The sequence below is a fragment of the Enhydra lutris genome, unplaced genomic scaffold (assembly GCF_002288905.1).
Source record: "Enhydra lutris kenyoni isolate GAN:26980312 unplaced genomic scaffold, ASM228890v2 scaffoldscaffold1, whole genome shotgun sequence".
NCBI lineage: Eukaryota > Metazoa > Chordata > Mammalia > Carnivora > Mustelidae > Enhydra > Enhydra lutris.
In genome coordinates, this window is record NW_019154085.1 from 28,459,135 (window position 1) to 28,484,176 (window position 25,042).

Genomic DNA, 25,042 nt, shown 5'->3' on the forward strand with positions numbered 1-25,042 from the left:
GACGAGTCTGCTTTCGTGAGGTTCCTGAACAGGCAAAGCTAATCTATGGGAGAAAATGATCCGGTAGTGGCCTTGTTCTCTTCTCGTTGCTGAGGCCACTGTGCCCTTGTCAGTCTCTGGCCTCCCTGAGACCAAGCGCTGTGCCTTCCATGATGCTGCAGGGTTCTGATGGAGAGATATTTGAAGTTGATGTTGAAATTGCCAGCCAGTCTGTGACTATCACGACCACATTGGGAGATTTGGGAATGGATGAGGGAGGGGACGATGACCCAGCTCCCCTACCAAATGTTGACACAACAATATGAAAAACAGTCATGGAGTGGTTTATGCCCCCTGCGAAGGATGACAACAAAGCAAAGCAAACAGATGATATCCCTGTTTGGGACCAAGAATTCCTGAAAGCTGATCAAGATGGCAAACTACTTAGACGTCCAAGGTTTCCTTGACGTTACATGCAAGAGGGTGGCCTGTACCATAAAGACAGAGACTCCTGAGGGGGTCTCAAGACCTCCCATATCCAAAATTACTTTTCCTGGGGGCAGCCCAGGTATGCAAAGAGAAGCAGCAGTGTGATGAATGAAATGTCATGTCTGGCCCTCTAGCGCTCTAAGGATTGTTCCAAAGACTAGTTGCACTTCTCTGTTTATAATTGTTGACCAACAGTAGACACATGCAGCAGATCGGTGGTTTGGACAGAATATTGTCTTCCTTGCAGGTGTGGATTGAGTACAGATTCCAAACGTATGGCTCTGTTTCCTCCAGGATGATCTAAAGTCTCTTTTTCCATTGCTCCAAATAAATCTGAACTGTGGGTTTTCTCTAGAAGGTGGTATTTGGTGCTTTCCCTCTCTTTGTAGACCGATTTCTGCCTAGTTTATTGTCTAGTTAACTTTAGTGACCTGATGAAAGGTGGCATTGTATATAAAACAAGGTGCAAAATAGAAAAAAAAAGGGAAAGGAAAGAAGGAAAATCAGAGCAGTGGCTACCTCAGTAGGGACAGAAGCAGAGACAAACAGGAGGGACTCGAGGGGACCTTTAGGGATAGTGGTGATGTTTTCTATATTGATGGAGGTTTGGATGATACAGAAGCACATATTTGCCAAAACTCAGTGAATACACACTATGGATTTGTGTGTTTTGTTGCCTATGAATTTTACTCAGAGGAAAAACTATAAATACTGATCTTTAGTTCATGCTCTACAACCTGATATATTTAGAAAGAAGTGCACGGCTGTCTGCAATTTCCTTTGAAACTCATCAAGAAAGCAAAATGGATTAATGGATACAGGGATGGCTAGATGCATAGATACAGGAGAGGGCAAGCCAAATGTTAATGGTAGATTCTCAGTCGTAGGTATACAGGCATACCCTGTAAAGTTCTTTCAACTGTGCTACATGTTTGAAAATTTTCACAATAAAATGTCATGGACGGGGTCAGCTGGCGCTTGGTCTCGGCACTCTTTTAAGCAGGTGCACACTGTCCAGTTTGCCACACTCCCTACCCTACCTTCTTGCCCCAGGCCTACCCTGCTCCACTCATTTACATTTCCTGCACCCCCTGGTCCAGGGATGTTTTGTCTGAGACACATACTGCATATCCTAATGGTTATTAAAGAAATCTCTGGAAGAGGTAGAAGTAGCATTGCACCAATCCCACCACTTACCAGTTTTGTGATCGTGGGCAAATTAATTCACCTCTGAGCCTCGATTTTCTTGTCTGTAGGATAAAGTGAAATGGTGAACGCAAAGTCTTCAGCACACAGCGGGCACCACATCATGATGACTATTATTACACACTCCAGTATACTGACGTTGTAAATGTAAACAGATAGGGGAGTGTTTGATTTTCACAGTGAGAAACTCTCTAGAGTTTACATGCAGGGGAAAGAATGGGAACACTTCTTGCTGGAAACTGCCCTATGTGCTTTCACTAAATTCCGTCTCGCGCAAGAAAAGCAAATGCCACCTGTACCTGTAAGCTAAGCACAGTCTCTGAAATGGAGAATTCAGTGGGATGGTTGCAATAAGAAACATATATTTGAGTCACCAGGGTGGCAAAGAAAGCTTCACAGAAGAAGGAACACTTGAGTTGTGTCTTGTAAGATGGGTAGGAGTTTTCCAGGTCGACCTGGGGAAGGAGGGCTGTCCAGGAAGAAAGAACAGCTTCAGCAAAGGCATTGAACACAGAAAAAGCAATGGGATGGGGAGCCTGGGTAGCTCAGTTGGTTAAGGGTCCAACTCTTGATACTGGCTCAGGTCGTGATCTCAGTGTCCTGAGATCAAGCCCCAAGTCAGGCTCCGCATACAGCGGGGAGTCTGCTTGAGATTCTTTCTCTACCTCTTTCCCTCCCCTAGCTCTCTCTCTTGCTGTCTCTCAAATAAATAAATCTTTAAAAAAAAAAAAAAAAGGAAAGAAATGGGATCCTCAAAATTAACAAACAGCTTTTACTAGTAGAACCCAGGAAAGGCAGGAGATAAAGCTGGAGAGGGAGGTAGTGGCTAAATCATGGCCCATTTGCTTGCAGCCGGTTTGGGTTTTGTGCTGTTGATTAAGAGCTATGGGCCCATCTTAGGAAGCTACGTCTACAGCAGAGGAGGGCTAGACTGACAACAGAGCGCCCCAAGGCAGGGAAAACAGCTTGGTTCCAGTGCCACCCACTGCTCCCCAGAACTGATTGGGATCATTGTGAAGCCAATGGATTCCAGGGCCCACACCAGCCCTACTGAATCAAAGTGTAGGAGCAGGGCCTGGGAATCCAGATAATGAACAATCACCCCAGGTTTCTAACAAGCTTAGAAAACAATGAGTCCAGGAGATGGTGTCCACCGTCCTCCAAAAGGAGATTAAGGCCAGAACTGAGGCACTGGGGAAAGAGGAGATGAGGCATATTACAGCCTGATTGATCTTAAATGATGTTGCCAGCGTTTGCATGCGGGGGTGGTGATTTCTGGGCATGACTGTGCAGACTATTATACTGTTTAACAAGATAGGGAATGCGGAGAAAGGTCAAGTTTAGGGAGAGGAGATAATGACTTCTTCTTAACCAGATGAATCACTATCTCAATAGCCAGCACTGTCCGGGGAGTGGTGGGAGCGCCAGCCCTCAAAGGTCACCCAAGGAGAGATGATGACGTGAGAAGGAGAAGAACAGTAGCTCCCAAGTGCACTCATCTTCTCTTGCGCTTCTCGCACAAATCCGTCACTTGGATGTTTCACATTTTCCAACCACGTTAAACAGGAATCAGGACAATAAATTACAGGCATAAAGTTTGAAAATAGACAAGCAGAAAAAGTAAACATTCCCTGAGTCTTCAAAACGCAGATGCCTGACAGATTCGAGCCTCATCCTGCCTTTTGACTTAAGCCAGGGACAGAGCTCCTGGGTGACACTGGCAGGCCCTGGACGATACCCCATCTCTCATCAGCCTTTGATGCTGTTTACGGAATAAACACTCCTGCACAGGTGACCCTCCTCGGATGACAGAGATGGCATAAAGGGCATACCAATTGCCAGAAAACTGGGATCAGAAGAGGGAGGTGGGCCGCCTAACCTCTCAGAGCCTCTTTATGTTCTTGGATAAGGATGACAGCAAGTGCTTTAAGGAACAAATGAGGAAACACACATTAAGACCTGTCAAAAACTCTGCTCACGGCTCTAAGGAGTCATAGAAACCCACTCCCACCAGCTTAAGTTGAAGGAGACTTTATGGAAATGAGACAACAGGCAATCTCACCAGTTTGCAAGAGCAGGAAATGAAGTAGAGTTTGTCACTCAGGCATGGGAGCTGAAAGCCTGACATGACTCCCTACCGCTGCATTCTCTCTGGGGACATATGGCCTCCTGTCTCTGCTTCGCTCTGCCTGGCCATGCGTTCCCACATGGCAGACATGGCGCTCGTCTAACCCACACCCGTTCTTCCTCACTCCAAGAAGCTCAGCTTGAAGAACAGGGTCAAAGGCAACTATGCCTGTTTGTTGTTCACGTTCCCAGCCTCCTTTCCACCTAGCAGTGGCCTCCTGTGTGGTTCTGGAAGATGCTTAAGGAGAAGATTTAAGAAGCGTTGGGAAAAAAAAAAAAAAAAAAAAAAAAAAAGAAGCGTTGGGAATGCTAGGGAAGCTCTTGCTTTTCCTGACAAAAGGGAAAGATGCTGCTGGGTGCCACCTCTCCCTATTTCTTCCTTTTGCTTATGGGAGCCAGAGCTACAGCAGCTATCACAGGACCATGAAGAGAAGGTCAGAAGAATCACAAAGAGTTGGTTCACCCTCAGACTGCAATGAACCCTGGAACCAACATGAACGGACAGCATGTGTAGAATAACAACAAAAATCCCACAATGTGTTTAAACTCTTATGAGTTTGGTTCTTGTTACTCGCAGCTGAAGGCACTCTTGACTGATTGAGTGATTCAACTATCATCTAATTTGGGATTTTCCAAACTTCAATCATCCTCAGATCATCTGCTGCATTTGTCCCATGTCCATTCAAGTGCTATGTTTTTCTTTAAATTGACTAACTTGTACCATAGTAAGTTAAATACCCACTTTAGCCTTGTGGCTCCCTTGTGTGAGTTTGCACTCTTTCTAATACCTGTTCAAATAAATATGTAATGATTAAAATTAGGGGCGCCTGGGTGGCTCAGTGGGTTAAAGCCTCTGCCTTTGGCTCAGGTCATGATCCCAGGGTCCTGGGATCGAGCTCCGCATCAGGCTCTCTGCTCCTTGGGGAGCCTGCTTCCTCCTCTCCCTCTGCCTGCCTCTCTGCCTATTTGTGATCTCTGTCAAATAAATAAATAAAATCTTTAAAAAATAAATTAATTAAATTAAGTTAAAACAGGTTTCCAAGTTGGTAAACATATCCACCCACCACAAGGGTGGTTCATCCCAACTCCACCAAGAAGTTCCTGCCTCAGAACCCTTTCAGAACTTGCCTGTCCACCTGGCTGTTCATTTGCATCCTTTTTTTTTTTTTAAGATTTTATTTATTTATTTGACAGAGATCACAAGGAGACAGAGAGGCAGGTGGCGGGGGTGGGGGGCAGACTCCCTGCTGAGCAGCGAGCCTGATGCAGGGCTTGATCCCGGGACCCTGAGATCATGACCTGAGCCAAAGGCAGAGGCTTAACCCACTGAGCCACCCAGGCTCCCCCATTTGCATCCTTTATAATGAACTGGTAAATGTAAGTAAGGATAATAATATTTTTTTTATTTTTAATTAAATTAAATTAAAGCTGATTCACCACAGGCCACCCCAAATCATCTCATTTTTACCAGTGGAACACTTCACAAAAGCAAAACTAGCTCTGTCTCTGTCTCTGTCTCTGACATTCCTGCTCCAGATTCCCAGGAGGTAATGCTAGTGATGAGGGTCTTCTCCCAAGCCATGTGGCACATGACGCCATACATACCTCAAAGACTTCAGGGGAGATGGGGATAAGAGGCAGGTTTATCACAGCCTTATAAAAGATGAAGAAGAAGGAGAAGAAGGAAGAGGAGGAGGAGGAGAAGGAGAAGAAGGAGAAGGGAAAGAAGAAGGGGAAGAAGAAGGAGGAAAAGGGAAAGGGGGAGAGGAAGAAGGAGAAGTTCTCATCGCAAAACTAGGATTTCTGTGTACCTGAAAATAAAAGAATTAGGGAATATTGGTCAGTCCTTTTCTCTCTTTTTTTTTTTAAGATTTTATTTATTTATTTGACAGAGATCACAAGTAGGCAGAGAGGCAGGCAGAGAGAGGGGAAGGGAAGCAGGCCCCCTGCTGAGCAGAGAGCCCAATTCAGGGCTCCATCCCAGGACCCTGAGATCATGACCCTGAGCTGAAGGCAGAGGCTTTAACCCACTGAGCCACACAGGCGCCCAGGTCAGTTCTTTTCTATGCCTGTGCAGAGCAAGCTACATGGCCAAGAAAGAATTAGGATCACCAGGCTAGCTGGTACTACTGGTCCAGTGGAAGCAGGAAGCTCCTTCACAGGTTCCTGAAGACTTTGCTATGTCCACCTCTCAACACCCTCAATCTAGCATTCAATCTGTTGTGAAGCAACATTTCAAGACAGTAAAAGAAAGATGGGTTATTCAATATATGGTGTTAGGATAGCTGCAAATTTACTGGGGAAAAATTAAGTTATATTCCCAATTCACTCCACTCCCATATACACATACACAAAATTCAGATGGATTAAAGATTTAAATATGAAATAATTAAACCACAACTAATGGTACAATAGACTATCATGTAGCAGCTAGAAAAGACAGAGGTCAATCTATTTGTACTAACAAGGAAATACTGTTCAATACAAGAGCAGGTTACAAATAACATATATAGAATGATACTATTTATGTTAAATATGTGTATAAATCTCTATATGAGTATATGAATGTAAATGTATTAAAGGATTTTGAAAGGAAAAATCTTAATCAGATCACTGTGATTACTTCTAAGAAAGTGACAAAAATGAAATAAATAATGAAAAATAAAAAAATAAAACAAGAAAGTGACTAGAATATAATCAGATATTTTCCATCTAATTTTTAAAAAAGCAGAAAAGGATAAAATTTGAATGAAAACATTAAACTACAAAATAATAGAGAAAAATAGAATTTTTTAATAATTCTGATGTGTAATCAGCTTTCTTAGGAGTATGTCAATGACATAAAAAATAAATAAAATGAAATAAAATAAAATAAAATGAAGGGGCACCTGATTGGCTTAGTCAGTAGCATATGTGACTCTTGATCTCAGGGTCATGAGTTCAATCTCCACACTGGGCATGGAGCCTACTTAAAAAAAATTATTTTTAATTTAAAAATAAAATGAAAAGGAAGATTGAGAAACTTGACACGAAAATGTGAAATCTCTATATCGCAAATCAAACCAATGGCATAACTAAAAGATAAATAACAAAATGGAAAAAATATTTGCAACATGATGGAGAAGGAGGAATATTATTAAACTACGGATTATTTAGAAACAAATAAGAACATTACAAGCCTAATAAAAAAATGAGTAAAAGGCATTAAGAAGCACTCCATAAAAGAAGACATGCAAATGTCCAAAACTCATGTTCAAGAAGTTCCGCCTCGCTAACAATTACAGATAAGCCAATTAAAATAAGATGTCATTTTTCACTTATATTAACAAAATTAAAGACTTATAAACCAGTTGTTAGCAAGAGTAACAGGCACCCTTACCTTCTGTGAATGAAAGCTCAGATTGGCAGAGCCTTCCAGAGAGCAATTTAGAGACGGGCATCAAAATTTTAAACGTGTACACGTGTTTCCCTGTTCTAGAAATTTATTTTAAGAAAAAAATGGTGCAGGTGTGCAAAATGGTATTAACAAGAATGGTCATTGTATTGAAAAATTAGAAACAACCTAAATGCTAATCAAAGCGTTTTTGTTAAATAAAGGCATGAGACTCAGAGGTATTATGGAGAGCAGAGACAAGGCAGGTGTTACAAAAGATAAGGGACGATCTTTACATATTGACACAAAGGATAAAATGTGAAAGTGAGAGAACCAGCTCACACAATTCCATATATTGTCTTTTGTTTAATATGTAACCCACTGGCAAGGTAGTTGCTCACCATTAACAATGGTTATCTCTGTGGGGTAGAATTTCAAGGGAAATTTTCTGTATTATTTAAATTTTTTTTATAAGGAACACATGTTACATGTATGATAACTAAAGTCAATAGGGATTTCATTTCAAAACATTTAACGAAAAATACATTATGTATGCTCTCCTATGAAGGGTTTGTGCATGTACTCTGCCATTCAACAATATTATTAGTTTGTTATGTGAAATGTGGTGTCTCGGTGGATGCAGAAAACCATGAATGCTGAGTTCTGAGGACCTCCCTCTACTTGCTGACACCAGACCAACACATCACAGAGCCCACCCCCACACCTTCCTCCTTTACTCCTGCTGTAGTAGCGCTGCTATCCCTTGGCCACCCCAAAGCCAATTTTGTGCCCTAGAATCCATCTCCCTGCTGCTTTCTTGGAAGTCTCACATTACTAATTATCATCTTCACTTTCTTTATCTTCAAGTTCTCCTTTCTTGAAGCCTACTTGTTGGCAATGAGAACTGCTCAAGGCCCTTCCATACTAATGAAAAGAAAGAAAGAGGTTAGGGAGGAAGGAAGCAAAGAAATTCTAGATAGAATTATTGGGGATGAGAAAGGAGGAAGGGAACAGGAGGAGAGAAGAGGAGAAGAGGCTCCTGGGGCATATTTCCCATTCTTAACATTCTTAAAGAACAATGATAGCCTGACTATATTAAAAACATGATAGAGAAAGTGCCTAACCATAAGATAGACAAAAAAGGTGCTCTCTCTCCAGCTGACCAAGAAAGCCACCCAATCCCTCGTACCGCAGCACCTGCCTTGGGTTGCCCACTCATTATATTAGAACCTGGATGATCTTAATAGTAGATTCATCTCCCTACAGTTATCACTCAATCTCTCCCCACATGGCCAGACTTCTAGAAAGAACTGTCTGCTTGCCCTCCCCTTCCTCATCTCCTGAACATCCCTCAGCCCATGGAGTTGGCTGCTGAGTCCCACCACTCCACCAAAACCAGTTCTCCCACGGATGCTTCAGTCCTGCCTCAACTTCTGAGCAGCATTCAGCACCACACTCTTGTGTCTATCCTTGCTTGGTAGGCCTTGCCAGTATTTCTTCTCCAGCTTGAATTTTCAGTTTGGGGGCTCCCAGCACCCAGTCCTGAAATCTTTGCTCTCCCTCTATCCTCTTCCCTAAGCAGTTCCATCCAAGTCAGCATGCCGGTCACTGTACAAACACCAGAGACCTCTAGGAGATACTGGCCTCATCACTATCTCCACTAGGATGTCTCACAGATCTCATTCATTCATTCGTTCATTCATTCATTCATTGTCTCAAGCACCTGCTATGTTTCATGAACTACCCTAGGCACTGGATAAAGAGTGAAGAACAAAATAGGCATGGCTCATGCTCTTGAGCAGCTTACCTTGTCCAAAACTGAACTCAAGATCTTCCCTGAACAAACATGTTCCTCCATGTTCTCTAGTTTTGTAAATGACAATATCACCACCCATTCGCTTAAGCCAGAAATCTGAACATTATAGATGACACTTTGCTTTCCCTGATCCTTCCTGTGGCAGACACACTCTAAGGTGTCATGCTTTTGTATACTCCCTCCCCTTGAGGTAGAACCTGTGACTTGCTTCTAATCAGTAGAATATGGCCAAGGATGTCAGCTCCTTGTTTAGGTTGTCTTACTTTGCAAGGGTGAGAGGATACCAGGCCCAGGATTATGTTATGTAAGAGTCCATCCTGCAGGTTGAAGTGAGAGAGAACTCCCTTGCTAGCTTTAAAGAAGTAAGCTGTCATATTTGTCAAGGAACTGTGGGGGATGCCCCGACAGCCAGAAAGAAAACTGAGACCTCAGTGCTACAGATTGCAAGGAGATGACTTCTGCCAAGAACCTGAGGGAGTTGGGAAGGGAATCTTCTCCCAGCTGATCCTCCGGTGAGACCACAGCCCCAGTCAGCACCTAACTGAAATCTGGTAATCGCCTGAGCAGAAGACCCAGTCCTCTGTGCCTGGACTCCTGACCCATGGAAACCATGAGATAATAAATGAGTCTTGCTCAGTTGCTAAGTTTGTGGTGATTTGTTGCTCAACAGGGAAAGCTAATACAGCATCTCTCAATCCAGCACCAGGACTTTTGTATTTCTTCACTGAAATCATTCTCGAAAACATTCAATTCTCTCCATCTCCACTACTCCACCCAGAGCAAACTGTCATCATCTCATAACAGATGAAGAGAAGAGCCTCCTGACCTCCCCTGCCACATTTTGCCCCTCCTCTCAGAACTGGGCCAAGGCACGAGAGCACCCTCAGCAAGCCAATAACTTGGCATTCCTTCAGCTCAGCATTTATTCAGCAGACATAAGGAGAAATTGTCTATTAATAAAAGCAGTATGTATTTCAACTTAGGCCAAAATGGGAAGTTCAGATTTATGTGATTTTTTCCACAGCAGATAAGTTTTGGGGAGCCACGTTAAACCACATAAAATTTAAATAAAATAAATCACTAATTTCCTGTAAATAGCACAACCCATTACATTATTCATATTCTGACTTTCAGCTGACTGTCCTTAATGATAGTTCTTGGCTGACTCATCTCAGGTTTGGAGACACAGTTCGCATGCGTCTACCACAAGTTTTTAATTTTGAAGAACAGTTTATCTCTTTTTCCTTTTGTTGTTGTGCTCTAGTGTCACGTCTAAGTACCCATTGTCAAATCCAAGATGATGAAGATTTGCCTCCATGTTTTTTTCTAACAGTTTTATAGTTTGAGCATTTATATTTAGGTTGTTGATCCATATTGAACTAGCTTTGGTATCAGGAATGAGGTAAGGGTACTACTTCACTCTTGCATGTGGTTAACCAATTGTTCCAGCACAGTTTGTTTAAAGAGAGACTCTCCTTCTCCTAGCGAATGGTCTTGACTACTCTTGTCAAAAACCAACTGGCCATAAAAGTTGGGTTTATTGCTTGGACTCTCCATTCTACTTCCTTGGTCTACATATGTCTGTCTTGATGCCAGTACCATGCTGGTTTTATTGTTGTAGTTTTGTAGTAAGTTTTAAAATCAAGACATGTGAGTCTTCCGATTTTGTTTCTCTTTTTTAATTGTTGTCTTGAGGGGCATCTGGGTGGTTCAGTCATTAGGTGTCTGCCTTTAGCTCAGGTCATGGTCCCAGGGTTCTGGGATCGAGCCCCACATCGGGCTCCCTGCTGAGCAGGAAGCCTGCTACTCCCTCTCCCACTCCCCCTGCTTGCGTTCTCTTTTTCATTCTCTCTCTCTCTCTCTCTGTCAAATAAATAAATAAATAAATAAATCTTTTTTTTTTAATGTTTTGGTTGTCTGGGGCCCCCTGTAATTCCCTATAAACTTGAAGATTGACTTTTTGGCCAAAAAAATTTAAAAAAAATAGCCACTAGAATTGTGAGAGGGAGTGCATTGAACCTCTAGATTGCTACGGGGATTACTGCCATCTTAATAATATTCAGTCTTCCAATTCATGCATGGAATGTTTCCATTGATTTGAATCTTCAATTTCTTTTAGCAATGTTTTGTAGTTTTTAGTGTCTGAGTCTTTCATATCCTTGGTTATTCTTACGCTTAGATAATTTATTATTTTAGAAGCTATTGTAAATGGAATTGTTTTCTTCATTCCTTTTTTAGATTGTTCGTTGCTGGTATATAGAAACACAACTGACTTTTGTAAATTGATTCTGTACTCTAAACTGTGCTGAATGCATTTATTAGCTCTAGCAGTGAGTGTGTGTGTGTGTGTGTGTGCGCACGTGCGTGTATTCTATAGAATTTTCTTTATATAGAACCATGTTGTGCATATAGAGATACTTTAATTCTTTATTTCTAATTTCAATGTCTTTTGTTTCTGTTGTCTGATTGCCATGGCTACGGCATCCAGTACAATGTTGAATAGCAAGACATCTTTGTCTTGTTCCCAATCTGAGGCGGAAAGGTTTCAACTTTTCACCATCAAGGATATTATTAGTTGTGGGTTTTTTCATAAATGTCCATTACTATGTTAAGGAAACTCCCTTCTATTCCTAGTTTTCTGAGTACTTTTATCATGAAAAGGTCCTGAATTTTCTCAAATGCCTTTTCTGCATCTATTGGGATGTACTTTTTTCTTTTGTATCTATTTTCATAAAAGATATCACTCTACAGTGGCATCTTGGTATGGGTTTGGTATCAGGGAAATGCTGGCTTCATAGAATGTGTAGGAAGTTTTCCTTCCTCTTCTGTTTCTTGGAAGAGCTTAAGCAGCGTTGGTATTAATTCTTTAAATCCTTCTTTTAAAAGATGTTTCTTTCAGAGGGGAGGTGGGGGGGGTGGGTGAAATAGATAAAGGGGATTAAGAGATACAGACTTCCAGTTACAAAATAAATAAGTCACATAGATGACAAAGTCCAGCATAAGGAATATAGTCACTAAGATGGTAATAACGTTGTTTGGTGACAGATGGTAATTACATTTATTGTGGTGAGCACAGAGTAATTGTTGAATCATTATATTGTACACTTGATTTTTTTTAAGATTTTATTTATTTATTTGTCAGAGAGAGAGAGAGCACAAGCAGGCAAAGTGGCAGGCAGAGGCAGAGAGAGAAACAGGCTCCCCCCAAGCAAGGAGCCCGATGCAGGACTCAATCCCAGGACCCTGGGACCATGACCTGAGCCAAAGACAGCGGCTTAACCAACTGAGCCACCCAGGCATCCCTATATTGAACACTTGAAACTAATGACAAAACTGTATGTAAATTATACCTCAATCAATCCAACAAATGAATGAATGAATGAATGAATGAATGAATGTCTTTTCTTTCTTGGGAGATGTTTTGTTTTGTTCTGTTCTGTTCTGTTCTGTTCTAAGTCGGCTCCGGGCTGGGCTTCACAACCTTGAGATCAAGACCCAAGCTGAGATCAAGAGTTGGTTGCTTAACCAACTGAGCCACCCAGGCAACTGAGGAGATTTTTTATTACTAATTCAATCTTTACTTGTTACAGGTCTATTGATATTTTCTACTGGTTCTTGAGTAAGTTTTGGTAATTTGCATGTCTCTGTGAATTTGTTCATTTCATCTACATTATGTAATTTGTTGGCATATAATTATTCACAATAATCTCCCAAATCCTTTAACTTTCTATATGGTTCCCAGTTTCATTTCTGGTTTTAGTAATTTCATCCTCTCTCTTTCTTTTCTTAGTTAAGCTAAAAAGTTTGTCAATTTTATTCTCTTTTCAAAGAAAGGAATTTTTCTTTTGGTTTCATTGTTTTTCTTTATTGTCTTTATTCTCTCTCTATGCTCCAATTTTTTTTAAAGACTTATTTTAGAGAGAGTTGGGGGGAAGCACAGAAGTGGGCGAGAGTCTCAAGCAGATTCTGCACCGAGCACAGAGCCCAGTGCAGAGCTCCATCCCACGACCCTGAGATCATGACCTGAGCTAAAACCAAGAGTCATATTCCTGACCGACCACCACCCAGGTGCCCCTATGGTCCAGTATTTATCATTTCCTTCCTTTTTCCAGCTTTAAGTTTAGTTTGCTCTTCTTTTTCTAGTTCCTTAAGGTGTAAAGTTAGTGTGTTGATTTGATATCTTTCTTCTTTTTTTAATGTAGGCACTTGCAATTATAAATTTACCTCTGAGCACTGTTTTCACTACATTTCATCTGTTTGATATATTGTTTTTGTTTTTATCCACCTCAAAATATTTTCTAATTTCCCTAGTGATTTCTTCTTTGATGTATAGGTTGTTAAAGAGTGTGTTGTTCAATTTCTGTTCATTTGAGAATTTTCCAGTTTTCCATCTGTTATTGATTTCTAGTTTGATTCTTTAGTGGATGGAGAAAATATTTTGTATGATTTTGATGTTTTAAAATATATTTTAAGATTTTTCTATGGCCTAACATATGGTCTATCCTGGAGAATGTGCTATGTACAGTTGAGAAGAATGTATATTCTCATGTTGGAGAGTGGGGTGTTCTGTATATGTGTGTCAAATATAGAAGTCCTCAAGTCTTCTATTTTCCTATTGATATTCTGTTTAGATGTTCAATCCATTATTGAAAGTGGCATACTAAAGTCCAACTCTAACTATTATCATAGACAGTCTATTTCTTTCTTCAATTCTTCCAGGATTTGTTTCAGATACTGGTGGGGGAGTCTGTTGTTTGGTGTATATATGTTTATAATTGTTATATTTTCTTTATGAATTGACCCTTTTATCTATATGTAATGTCCTTCTTTGTCTCTTGTAACAACTTTTAACTTAAAATCTACTTTTCTGATACTAGTATAACCACCCAGCTCTCTTTTGGTTAGATTCACACGGAATATATTTTTCTATTCTTTCACTTTCAGCCTATTTATGTATCTGGATCTAAAACAAGTCTCTTAAAAAATAAAATTAAATAAAATGAGTCTCTTGTAAGCAACATATGGTTAGATCATGCTTTTTCATTCATTTTGCCAAACTATGTCTTTTAACAAAGTTAATTTACTCTATTTATATTCTAAATGATTACTGGTAATGGAGGACTTACTTATACTATGTGCTATTTGTCTCCTCTACATCGTATATCTTTTTTGTTCTTTATTTCCTCCAACGCTGCCTACTTTTGTTTGACTGATTTTTCTGGTGTACAATTTTGATTCCTTCTTCATTTCCTTTTCCATACATTTTTTCATTTATCATCTTGATGGTTACGATGGATTACAATTGACATTCTAAATTTATTTTTATTTTTTTAAAAGATATGTTTACTTATTTGAGAGAGAGTGAGCATGAGGGGGAGGAGCAGAGGAAGAGGGAGAGGGAATCCCAAGCAGACTCTGATGACTGCTGAGCCCGATACAGGGCTCAATCCCACTACCATGAGATCACAACCTGAGCCAAAACCAAGAATTGGTCACTTAACCCACTGCACCACTCAGGCACCCCCTAATTTATTTTTAAAATCTAGTTTGAGGGGCACCTGGGTGGCTCAGTCAGTTAAGCACCCAACTCTTGATTTCAGCTCAGGTCATGACATCAGGGACCAGAGATTGGGACCCATAGGGGGCTCCATGCTGGACTTGGAGCCTGCTTAAGACTCTCTCTCTCCCGGACGCCTGGGTGGCTCAGTTGGTTAAGCAGCTGCCTTCGGCTCAGGTCATGATCCCAGTGTCCTGGGATCGAGTCCCACATCGGGCTCCTTGCTCGTTGGGGAACCTGCTTCCCCCTCTGCCTCTGCCTGCCATTCTGTCTGCCTGTGCTCGCTCTCTCCCTCTCTCTCTCTGACAAATAAATAAAATCTTTAAAAACAAAAAAGAAATTAAAAAAAAAGACTCTCTCTCTCCCTCTCCATCTGCCCCTCCCCACCTCTCTCTCTAAAAAGTTAACTAATTAATTAATTAAAATCTAGTTTGAATTGATACTGACTTACTTCAATGACATACATTTACTCTGCTTCTATCCAGCTCTATCTCCTCTTTATCATTGTCACAAGTCACATCTTTATACACTGTGTGCCCATTAACATAGATTTAAAATTATTATTTTCTGCATTTAGCTTTTAAATCATATAGGAAATAAAAAGAGAAGTTACATTCAAAATACAATAATATTAGCTTTATAAAGTTTATCTATGTGGTTACCTTTACTAATAATCTTAATTTCTTCATAATACTTCAAGTTACCATCTAGGATCCTTTCGTTTCAGCCTAAAGGGCTATTGTTACCATTTTTTGTATGGAAGTTCTGCCGGCAACGAATTCCATTAGTTTTTGTTTATCTGGGAATGTCTTAATTTCTCCTTCACTTTTTAAGGACAGTTTTGGTGGATATGGAATTCTTGATTGATGGTTTTTTTCTTTTAGCACCTTAAAGATTTCATTCCACTGCCTCTGACCTCTGTTTTCCGATGAGAAATCAGCATTAAATCTAATCAAAGATCCCTCATAAATGACAAGCCACTTTTCTCTTGCTACTTTCAAGATTTTTCTGTCTTTAGCTTTCAACAGTTTAGTGTGGATATAATAGTGTGGATCTCTGTGTTTATCCTTCTTTGAGTTCTTGGAGCTTACTGGCTGCTGTATATTCATGACATTCAACAAATTTTAAAGTTTGTCACCATTATTTCTTCAAATATTTTCCCCCATTTCTCTCTTTTCCTTCTGGGATTTCCATAATGTGTATGCTGATATTGTTGATGCTGTCCCATATGTCCCTTAGGCTCCATTCACTATTCTTCATTTCTCTTTGCTTTCTGCTCCTCAAACTAGGTAATTTTAATGTGCCCTATCTTCAAGTTTGCTGATTCTTCCTTTTGCCTACTCAAATCTTCTGATAAGGTACTCTTGTGCTTTTTAGGTCCAGAATTTCTTTTTGGCTCCTATTTATAATTTTTATCTCTTTATTGATATTATATATGTATTCATACATCATTCTCCTGATTTTCTTTAGTTTTTTTTTTTTTTTTTTTTTGGTCCATGGTTTCCTTCATCTTTTTTAATATATTTAAGGCAGTTATTTAGGTACTTTTCTAGTAAGTCTAATATCTGGGTTTCCTCAGGGATGGTTTCTATCAATTTCTCCTTCTTCTTTACTGTGAATAGGCCATACTTTCTTGCTTCTTTGTATACTGTGCAATTTTATATGAGAATTGGGCATTTTGAATGTTAAAGTGGTAACTGTGGAAATCAGATCCTCCCACATATAGGGATTGTTGTTATTGTGTGATTAAAGTTGCAGTCATCTGTTTATTTAGTACCTTTCCCAAACCAATTTTGCAGACTATATTCTTTGTTGTGTGCAGTCACTGAAGCCTCATTTTATTACCTCTGTAGTCAGCCAGTGACCTGACAGGGATTTCCTTGAATGCCTGGATCCAGAAAGGAAAAGAATGGAAAGGAAAAGAAAAGAAAGAAAAAGGGTGTTCTGTATCTTTAAAACTTAATTGACACCACTGGGGAAGTCACTTCTGCCCAGCATATTGGAGTTGAAACAATTACCAGCCTCTGTGAGTACCCATTAGCAAACTGCTAAGCAGATCAAAACACAGAACCCTGATTTTTTGGAAGACAAGTTCCCTATTGCCCACACTTGAATCAGCAAGTCACATCAGAGATGCGGAATGACATCCACATAACTACTTGCTGTGGGAATGAGGGATGGTAACTGCTACATGAAACACTGAGACTCACCAAAAGTCACCAGCATCTTTCTTCATCAAGCATTCCCCTAGATGCTGCAAGTGTTCAACTAGACTCCAAAGTTCCAAATAATCTACTCTGACAAGCTCTTGCCAGCTCAGTAATTGTTTTAATGAAGGGACCAATTCCTGGAGCTTCATTATTTTCCATGTTATCACTATGTTATCCATGTATATCTATGTTATCACTATGTTTCACTATTTTCTATGTTATCACTCTCTATCCCATATTAATCTTGGTCCCACAAAAAATAGATGGGAGACTTAAGAGGAGGGGCTATTTACAAAGTGTGGATGTGGGATGCCTAGGTGGCCCACTTGGTTAAGTGGCTGCCTTTGGCTCAAATCATGATCCTGGGGTCTTGGGATTGAGCCCTGCATTGGGCTCCCTGCTCAGTGGGAAGCTGCGTCCCCCTCTCTCACTGCTCCTCCTCACCATGCTCATTCTCTCTCTCTCTCTCTCAAATAAATAGAATCTTTAAAAAAAAATTTTTTTGAATGTATAGGAACCGTAAGAGAGAGTGCAATAAGCCAGGACTAACAGCAGCCAAGTTGATATCACCTATAGGCCCTAAGCTTTGAGGAATAGGGATGGTTACCAGGCACCGAAGGAAGAGAAGAGTTGGGCTGAGGTGGTCACATTGAGAGGAACTGTGACATTTGGTTGAGGGACAGAATCAGCCTGAGGAAACCTCACAAAGAGGAGGATACAAGGGATTAAATACCCTAATCTCTCTCTCTGTCTCTCTCTCTTCTCTTCCTCTCTCCTTCCTCCTCCTGTTGGGACTTCCTATTAGCCCACAAAGCCCAAGTGCAAAGGGGCCCAGATGACGTGAGAGTGGAGAAGGTTGAAGAGTAGATCCAGAGGACTAAATGGAGGACAGCCATACAGCCCCCGAGCCCCAGGATGAGCTCCAGCCTCTCTCTTCAAGACCAAAGAAACAAATGTCTGACTGTTTTAGAACAGTCAATTTGGGGGCTCCTGGGTGGCTCAGTCATTAAGCGTCTGCCTTAGGCTCAGGGCATGATCCCAGGGTCCTGGGATCAAGCCCCACATTGGGCTCCCTGCTCAGAGGGTAGTCTGCTTCTCCCTCTCCCACTCTCCCTGCTTGTGTTCCCTCTCTGTCTCTCCCTCTGTCAAATAAATAAATAAAATCTTTAAAAAAAAAAGACCAGTCAATTTCCCTACTTTGGCCATCAGGATTCAACAGGATGAAGCTGTTGTCATCATTTTTAATGGAGTGTTAGATCCAGATTTTTAACGCATTGATTTTTTAACACAAGATACAGAACTATCCATTTCAGCACCAGATACAAATATTGCATAGTGATCAAAAAGCACGACAGTTGAAGCCTAAATCTCAGCTCAGTGACCAGCCACATATATGATTTTGGATACATTCTTCAGCCTCTCAGCATCCGTTTCATCATTTACAAAATGAACTACTAGGAGTACCTACTTCCTAGAGTTGTCCCAGGGATTTAATCAGATAATACATGTAAAGCTCTTCAAACAGTGCATAAAACAGAATAAATCCTCAACTGCAATAAATGTTAGCTCTTACTGTGTCTCCAGCTATCAATTTCTTGGCACATCAGCCCTCCAGCTCTACCCCACAGTTACTGGTCTGCTTTCACTCTCTGTAAGATACTGTGTTCTCTTGCCTCTAGGCTTTTTACATCCCTCTCTTTCTGCCTAGCTAATTCTTCTTTTTAAAACAATGAGATGTTTGTTCATATCCATCCATTTCAAAGGCTGACAATACCAAGTGCAAGCAAGGACAGGGAGCAATTTATACTTCTACTGCCAGTAGAAGTATAAATCAGTACAACTACTTTGGAAAGCAACTGGACAACATCCAGCAAAGTTGAAGATGTCTGTAGCCCACAAAATAGCAGTTACATTCTGAGGAACATGCCCTAAATAAATCTTCACCTCTATATATAGGAAATAGGTACAAGAATGTTCAAAGTAGCATTGCTTGTAATAGCAGAATTACTGGAAGAAACTGGAGAATGGAAGAAATACCTTTAAAATCACAATATATAATGGTACATTGTAATGCTCTATCACAGTTAAAATACCTACACTTAACAACATAGGTAAATCTCAAAAGTACATTGTTGACTAAAAGAAATAATTTTCAAAAGAGATATACAGTATAAGACTATTAACAAAAGCTTAAAATCATGCAAAATATGCTATACATTATTTATGGATACATACATATGCAGTGAAAGCGTAAAAACATGCATGAGAAGAATAAACACCAAATGCAGGATGATGGTTATGTTTATGGAGTGGGGAAGGAGGGGAAGAAAGGAATGGAATCCAGTGGGAATCACAGGAAGTTTCAACTATAGTTCTTTTTTTAAAAGCTCTGAAGAAGGTTTAATTATAATATGTTAAGATTCAAGAAAAGTGGGTGGTAGTACAAAGATGTATCACCTATTAGTCATAAATTTAAATAAACCAAAAGCAATAAAGAAAATGGAAGAAAATCCGTATCAAAAGTCTTTGGGGGGCATCTGGGTGGCTCAGTGGGTTAAAGCCTCTGCCTTCGGCTCAGGTGATCCTAGGATCGAGCCCCGCACCAGGCTCTCTGCTCAGCAGGGAGCCTGCTTCCTCCTCTCTCTCTGCCTGCCTCTCTGCCTACCTGTGATCTCTGTCTGTCAAATAAATAAATAAAATATTTTTTTAAAAAAAGTCTTTGGCATTCTAAGTCCACCAGCAATCAAGGGATTACCCCTTTCCCACCCCCATCCACCCCACTTCCACCTCTTCCTCTACTACCACCACTGAAGATTCATTTTCTATAGACTCTAACCCAGTAGAAGCCTGTGGGGAGGCACATGGCTAATAATGAGATTAAGGGGAAGTCAGCTGGGACTCAAAGCATTTTTCCCCATTCCCACACACTCTGGGAATGCTCACGGTCAAATTTATAACCCCCAACACAGCTGGAGGCTCCTTCTCTGGTGAAAAGACCTCCCAATATTAACTTTGTGGGCCCCCAATGAAGTCTGGCACACCACTGGGTGCACCTTATAACGAAACCCATTAATCCAGGGCTTCTCACAATATGTGCATTTAAATTACCGGGTGATCTTGTTAAAATGCAGATTCTAGGGGCTCCTGGGTGGCTCAGTCGGTTAAGTGTCTGCCTTAGGCTCAGATCATGATCCCAGGGTCCTGGAATCTAGTACCATATCAGGCTCCCTGCCCAGCACAAGAGCCTGTTTCCCCCCTCCCACTCTCTCTGCCTGTGCTCTCTCTCTCTCCCCTCTCTGTCAAATAAATTAAAATCTTTTTAAAAATGCAGATTCTAAATCTGTAGTTTTTAATGGGGACTGAAATTTTGCATGTCCAAAAAGTTCCCAGATGAAGCCAATGTTGGTGGTCCCTTCTGAGTAGCAAGGTGTTAATGAACTCAGTGCCCACACACTGAGTCTCCCTTTCGCTTCTTAGAGTCTCATTCTTAAATATAAACAGACTGCTAGAGTAGCCAGACTTTAGAGGATAGCCATTAACATAAAGCAAAGAGACTTAAATAAATGAGCATTAAAAATACCCAAAGAAACAGATTAAAGCAGAGAGCAAAAGAAAAACTAAAAACAAACACATTATAACAGCTCAGAGAAATAGAAGATATTCTTGTCCATAAAACAAAGATAGAATAATATGAGGTTGGATCAGTCATTAAAAAGGTGTTGGGAATTAAAGACAGAAAAACTGAAACTTAAAATGGCTGAAGATAACGACAAGGAAAGAAATATCTCAGAAAAACAGGACAACAAAAACCAACAAACACTGGGTAGAGAGTTTCTGTTTTGCAGGATGAAATAAGTGGTTATACAACGTTAACATTCTTAACACTACCGAATAGTACACTTAAAAATGGCCAAGACAACAAATTTTGTGTTATGTATATTTTAACACAACTAAAAATAAAAATCAGGGGCACCCCGCTGCCTCAGTCAGAAGAGCATGCAATTCTTAACCTTGGGGTCATGAGTTCAAGCCCACATGGGATGTAGAGATTACTTAAATAAATAAAACTTAATAAATCAAGCAAACAAACAAACAAAAACAAAGAATAGGAAATAGAAGAGAATATTAAAGAATCAATCCAAAAATGGAACTTCTAAATAACAGACATTCCAGAAAGAGAACTAAGAAGATAGAGAAGAAATTATCAAAAAATAATGAAAGAAAATTTCCTCCCAACCTGAAGTACATGAGTTTCCAGTTTGAATGAGTGGTCAGCACAAAAGTCACAGCAAAACATATCATTATAAAATTTCCAGCCAGTAGCCTAAAGAGAAAATTCTAATGCTTCCAGAGATGGAAATATAACATACAAAGAATCAGGAATAGGAATAGGAATCAGACTTTTTAAATAGCACCCCTGGATGGTTGAAGAAAATGGAGTAATACTTTCAAAATTATGAGGAAAAAATTATTTTCAAATTTGAAATCAATAACCAGCTGTTAAAAAACAAAATTTAGGGGTGCCTGGGTGGCTCAGTCAGTTGAACGTCTGCCTTCAGCTCAGGTCATGATCTCAGGGTCCTGGGTCTCAAGCCCCACATAAGACTCCTTGCTCAGTGGGGAGTCTGCTTCTCCTTCTCCCTCTGCCCCTCCCTCCAGCTCATCTGCACACCCTCTTTCTCTCTCTCTCAAATAAATAAATAATTTTTTAAAAATGTAACCAAGTTAATTTGAAGATCTAATTGGCTTTATTGAATGACTCATGAATCAGGTAACATCCCATCCAGTAGAGGGGAGTTCTGAGGGGCTACAGAAAAGGAAAAGTTTTTTGTTTGCTTTTTTAAGTAGGTTCCATGTCCAACGTGGGGCTTCAACTCATGGCCTTGAGATCAAGAGTCACATGATCTATACACTGAGCCAGCCAGGCACCCCAGGAAAGGTTTATAAAGGCAGGACAAGGAAGTCAAAGAGAAAAAAATGGTTATTTCAAGTGATGTCACCTTCACTTGGGGATAAAGGGGTCTTAGTAGAGGATTAACTCATATTCCTTTGGGGGATGGAGAGGGCCCATGAGATTGATAACCTTATTGGTGCTGACGAGAAAATTTCTGACTAATGGTTGACACTATTTCTGGAGGAGGATGAAAGTATAATTTGATTAAGTATTAAGCCCCAGGTTGGTGAGTTGGCCTAAGCAACACCATTTTGAGTTTATTTTTAACACAGCCCATCTATAGTCCAAGTGTTAGAATAAAGACATTTTCATATATGAGGGCACCTGGCTAGCTCAGTTGGTAGAGCCATGTGACCCTTGATCTCAGGGTCCTGAGTTAGAGCCACACTTTGGGTTTAGAGATTACTTTAAAAGGGGGGGGGGGCATTTTCAAATATGCAGATTCCACTAACATATCCCTTGATCTCAGGGTCCTGAGTTAGAGCCACACTTTGGGTGTAGAGATTACTTTAAAAGGGGGGGGGGCATTTTCAAATATGCAGATTCCACTAACATATCCGTTAAGTCTCTTCCTTAGGAAGTTACTAGAGAAGATGCTTTAGTAAAACAAGGAAGAAAACCAAGAAGGGAAGCCCCTGGATCCAGGAAGTGGGCAAAATGGCCCAGAAAAGCAGTAAGGAAAATCCCCAAAAGACAACTGTACAGCAAGTCTAGAGAGCAGTCAATCCAGATTGAAACAAGAGAAAGGAGGGATCTGGGACAAAGACTCCAGAGAAAAAGTGCAACTTATTTGAGTATATGGAAAATATTGCTAGACTTTGACAGGGTCTTAGAGCACTTGGGAGAGGGGATGGGCAGGCAACTGTAGATAATACAGAAAATCTACAAGTAAGAGAGAAAAAAGGCAATAATTAAGTCTTAAAAAATAAAGGGTTGTGTAAGTTAGTTGGCATGGTTGTAACGTACTTTGGGGCTTACTGGTAAGCAGCATTTGCAAACATAATAATTTAAATGCCGATTATCGGTTTCACCAAAAACCTTACATAACTGCAGGAAGTCAACAGGTAATGCTTAAAATTAACAAATCGAGAATTAATATTACAAGCATTTGCTTCCATATATAGATCAAATCAGGAAGAACAGGTAAGAATTGAAGATACTGCCTTTACAAAGTAGGCCAGGGAACTGCTTTTTTCATTATAAGACATTTAGCTTATGAATATATTTTTGCACGGGGTATGTGCATTATTTTAGTTCAATAAACATTAATTCTAAAATATTAGCATGTAAGAATCTGTTTTAAAGAGCTGTCTGGGGGCGCCTGGGTGGCTCAGTGGGTTAAGCCGCTGCCTTCGGCTCAGGTCATGATCTCAGGGTCCTGGGATCGAGTCCCGCATTGGGCTCTCTGCTCAGCAGGGAGCCTGCTTCCCTCTCTCTCTGCCTGCCTCTCTGTCTACTTGTGATCTCTCTCTGTCAAATAAATAAATAAAATCTTTAAAAAAAAATAAAGAGCTGTCTGGGCCTTGATGACAGGGGCTAGTTTTTCTTCATTTTTTGGATTCTCCCACTCCCACCCCAAGAGTACATAGCAGAAAATAAATCAATGCACGTAGAAGAAACTCAGCTAAGTTTGTTAGATTCTGCCTGGAGGGAAAATACGGAACAAGGCTCACAGGCATCAGGTGCGGACTCCGCACCTTCAGATAAGTATGAAGGTATGTCTCTGGCAGAGTACCAAAGACAGGGCACCTGGGTGGCTCAGTGGATTAAGCCTCTGCCTTCAGCTCAGGTCATGATCTCAGAGTTTTGGGATCGAGTCCCACATCGGGCTCTCTGCTTGGCAGGGAGCCTGCTTCCTCCTCTCTCTCTCTCTGTGCCTATTCGTGATCTCTCTCTGTCAAATAAATAAAATCTTTAAAAAAAAAAAAAAAAGAGTACCAAAGACAGAAATCAAATCATGTTCCTCGCACCCAGAGGCAACTCCCCAGGCACAGAAGTGGAGGCATGACGAACCCAGGGAGGCCTATTCACCTAGGTGACTTATTGCTTTCCTGCGTTGCTCCTTTAACTATTTGTAGTTCTATAACTGAGAGTCGGTTTTGTTTCCTTTACCAGACTATAAGCTCCACGAGGGCAGGATGTCGTATCATTCTCCACTGCACTCCCAGCATACAGCATGAGCCCGCTAAATATTTGTTGGAGAAATGAATTCGTGACGGTACCGCTAGACAGCCATCAGTGTGACATGAGTAAGGGGCACACGGACAAGCTGAGCGCCAAAAGCCGGCTTGGAGAGGACAAGGGCGGGCTTCTCGCAGCGTCTCTGAAATGACACGACCGGAAGGGTGGAGCTGGACCTCTGCGACGAGCGGGAGGGAGGGGCTGGACAGTGAGGCAGGCATCGGAGAATGACAGCCAACAAGGAGACAAACTTGCAGGAGAGGGGCCTGAAGGGTGGAGGGGCTCCGTGAGAAAGCGAAATGGACCCAGGGTACGGGTGGGGGTCGCGCATGCGCCAGCCCAGCCTCCGCGACGCCCCTGCGTGCGCGTGCACGAGGGGTCGAAGCGGAAATGGCGCCGCGGGGCCGCGCGTCCGGGCAGCGAGCGGAAGTGGGTGTGAGAGCGGAAGTGGCCGGCTGGAGCCGGGGGTTGGGCGGGGACCGGGCTTGTCGGTGAGGCGGCAGCGGCGGCGGCGGCGGCTCGGCAGGCGGGTTCAGGCTTCGGGGGCCAGGTCGGTCGGGTGGGTGGGTGTCTCCACAGCGAGTGCGTGCGAGGGCGAACGCGCGTCTTCACCTTCCCCCCCCACCCTGGTCCCTCTTCCCTTTCCCCTGACCTCCTACCCCACCCAACCCCCCTCTTCCATGGGGCAGCAGGGCCGCTCTCTCAGTCCTTTCCTCCCTTACCCACCCTCACCCTCCCTTGTTTCTCCTTCCCCTGTCCGGGGCAGCCGCCGCCATGATCCTGCTGGAGGTGAACAACCGCATCATCGAGGAGACGCTCGCGCTCAAGTTCGAGAACGCGGCCGCCGGGTGAGCGCGCGCCCGGGGCCGGTGGGTGGCGGGGGAGGCAGAGTTGACCCCCGCTGGTCCTCAGTGTCGTTCAGTCCTCCAGACTTAAAGGGATGAGGTGGGAGACCTGGCCGGGTGTGGGGACGGCCCCGGCCGGGTAAACGTGGGAGGCTGCTGGGCGCGGTGGGGTGAGGGGCAGAGATGCGTGGGGAGAGGCTCGAAGGAAGGATGCGGAAGCGGCGAGTGGACCCGAGCGCGCGTGCCAAAGGGCAGGAGACCTGTGGGACGTGAGGGCAGCTGGGGCCGGAACTCCGGCTGGAGGA

At 41.8% G+C, this 25,042-nt stretch overlaps 1 protein-coding gene across 1 annotated transcript in view; it reads left to right on the plus strand.

Moving 5' to 3' along the window:
- The first annotated feature begins 24,485 nt into the window (after nt 1-24,485).
- LOC111144070 (actin related protein 2/3 complex subunit 2) overlaps nt 24,486-25,042 on the plus strand; it is a 35,866-nt gene continuing 35,309 nt past the window's right edge. The window contains exon 1 of the mRNA XM_022498374.1: nt 24,486-24,740. Coding sequence (XP_022354082.1) covers nt 24,667-24,740 — 74 coding nt within the window. The 5' untranslated portion in view covers nt 24,486-24,666. The remainder of the gene's footprint in view (nt 24,741-25,042) is intronic.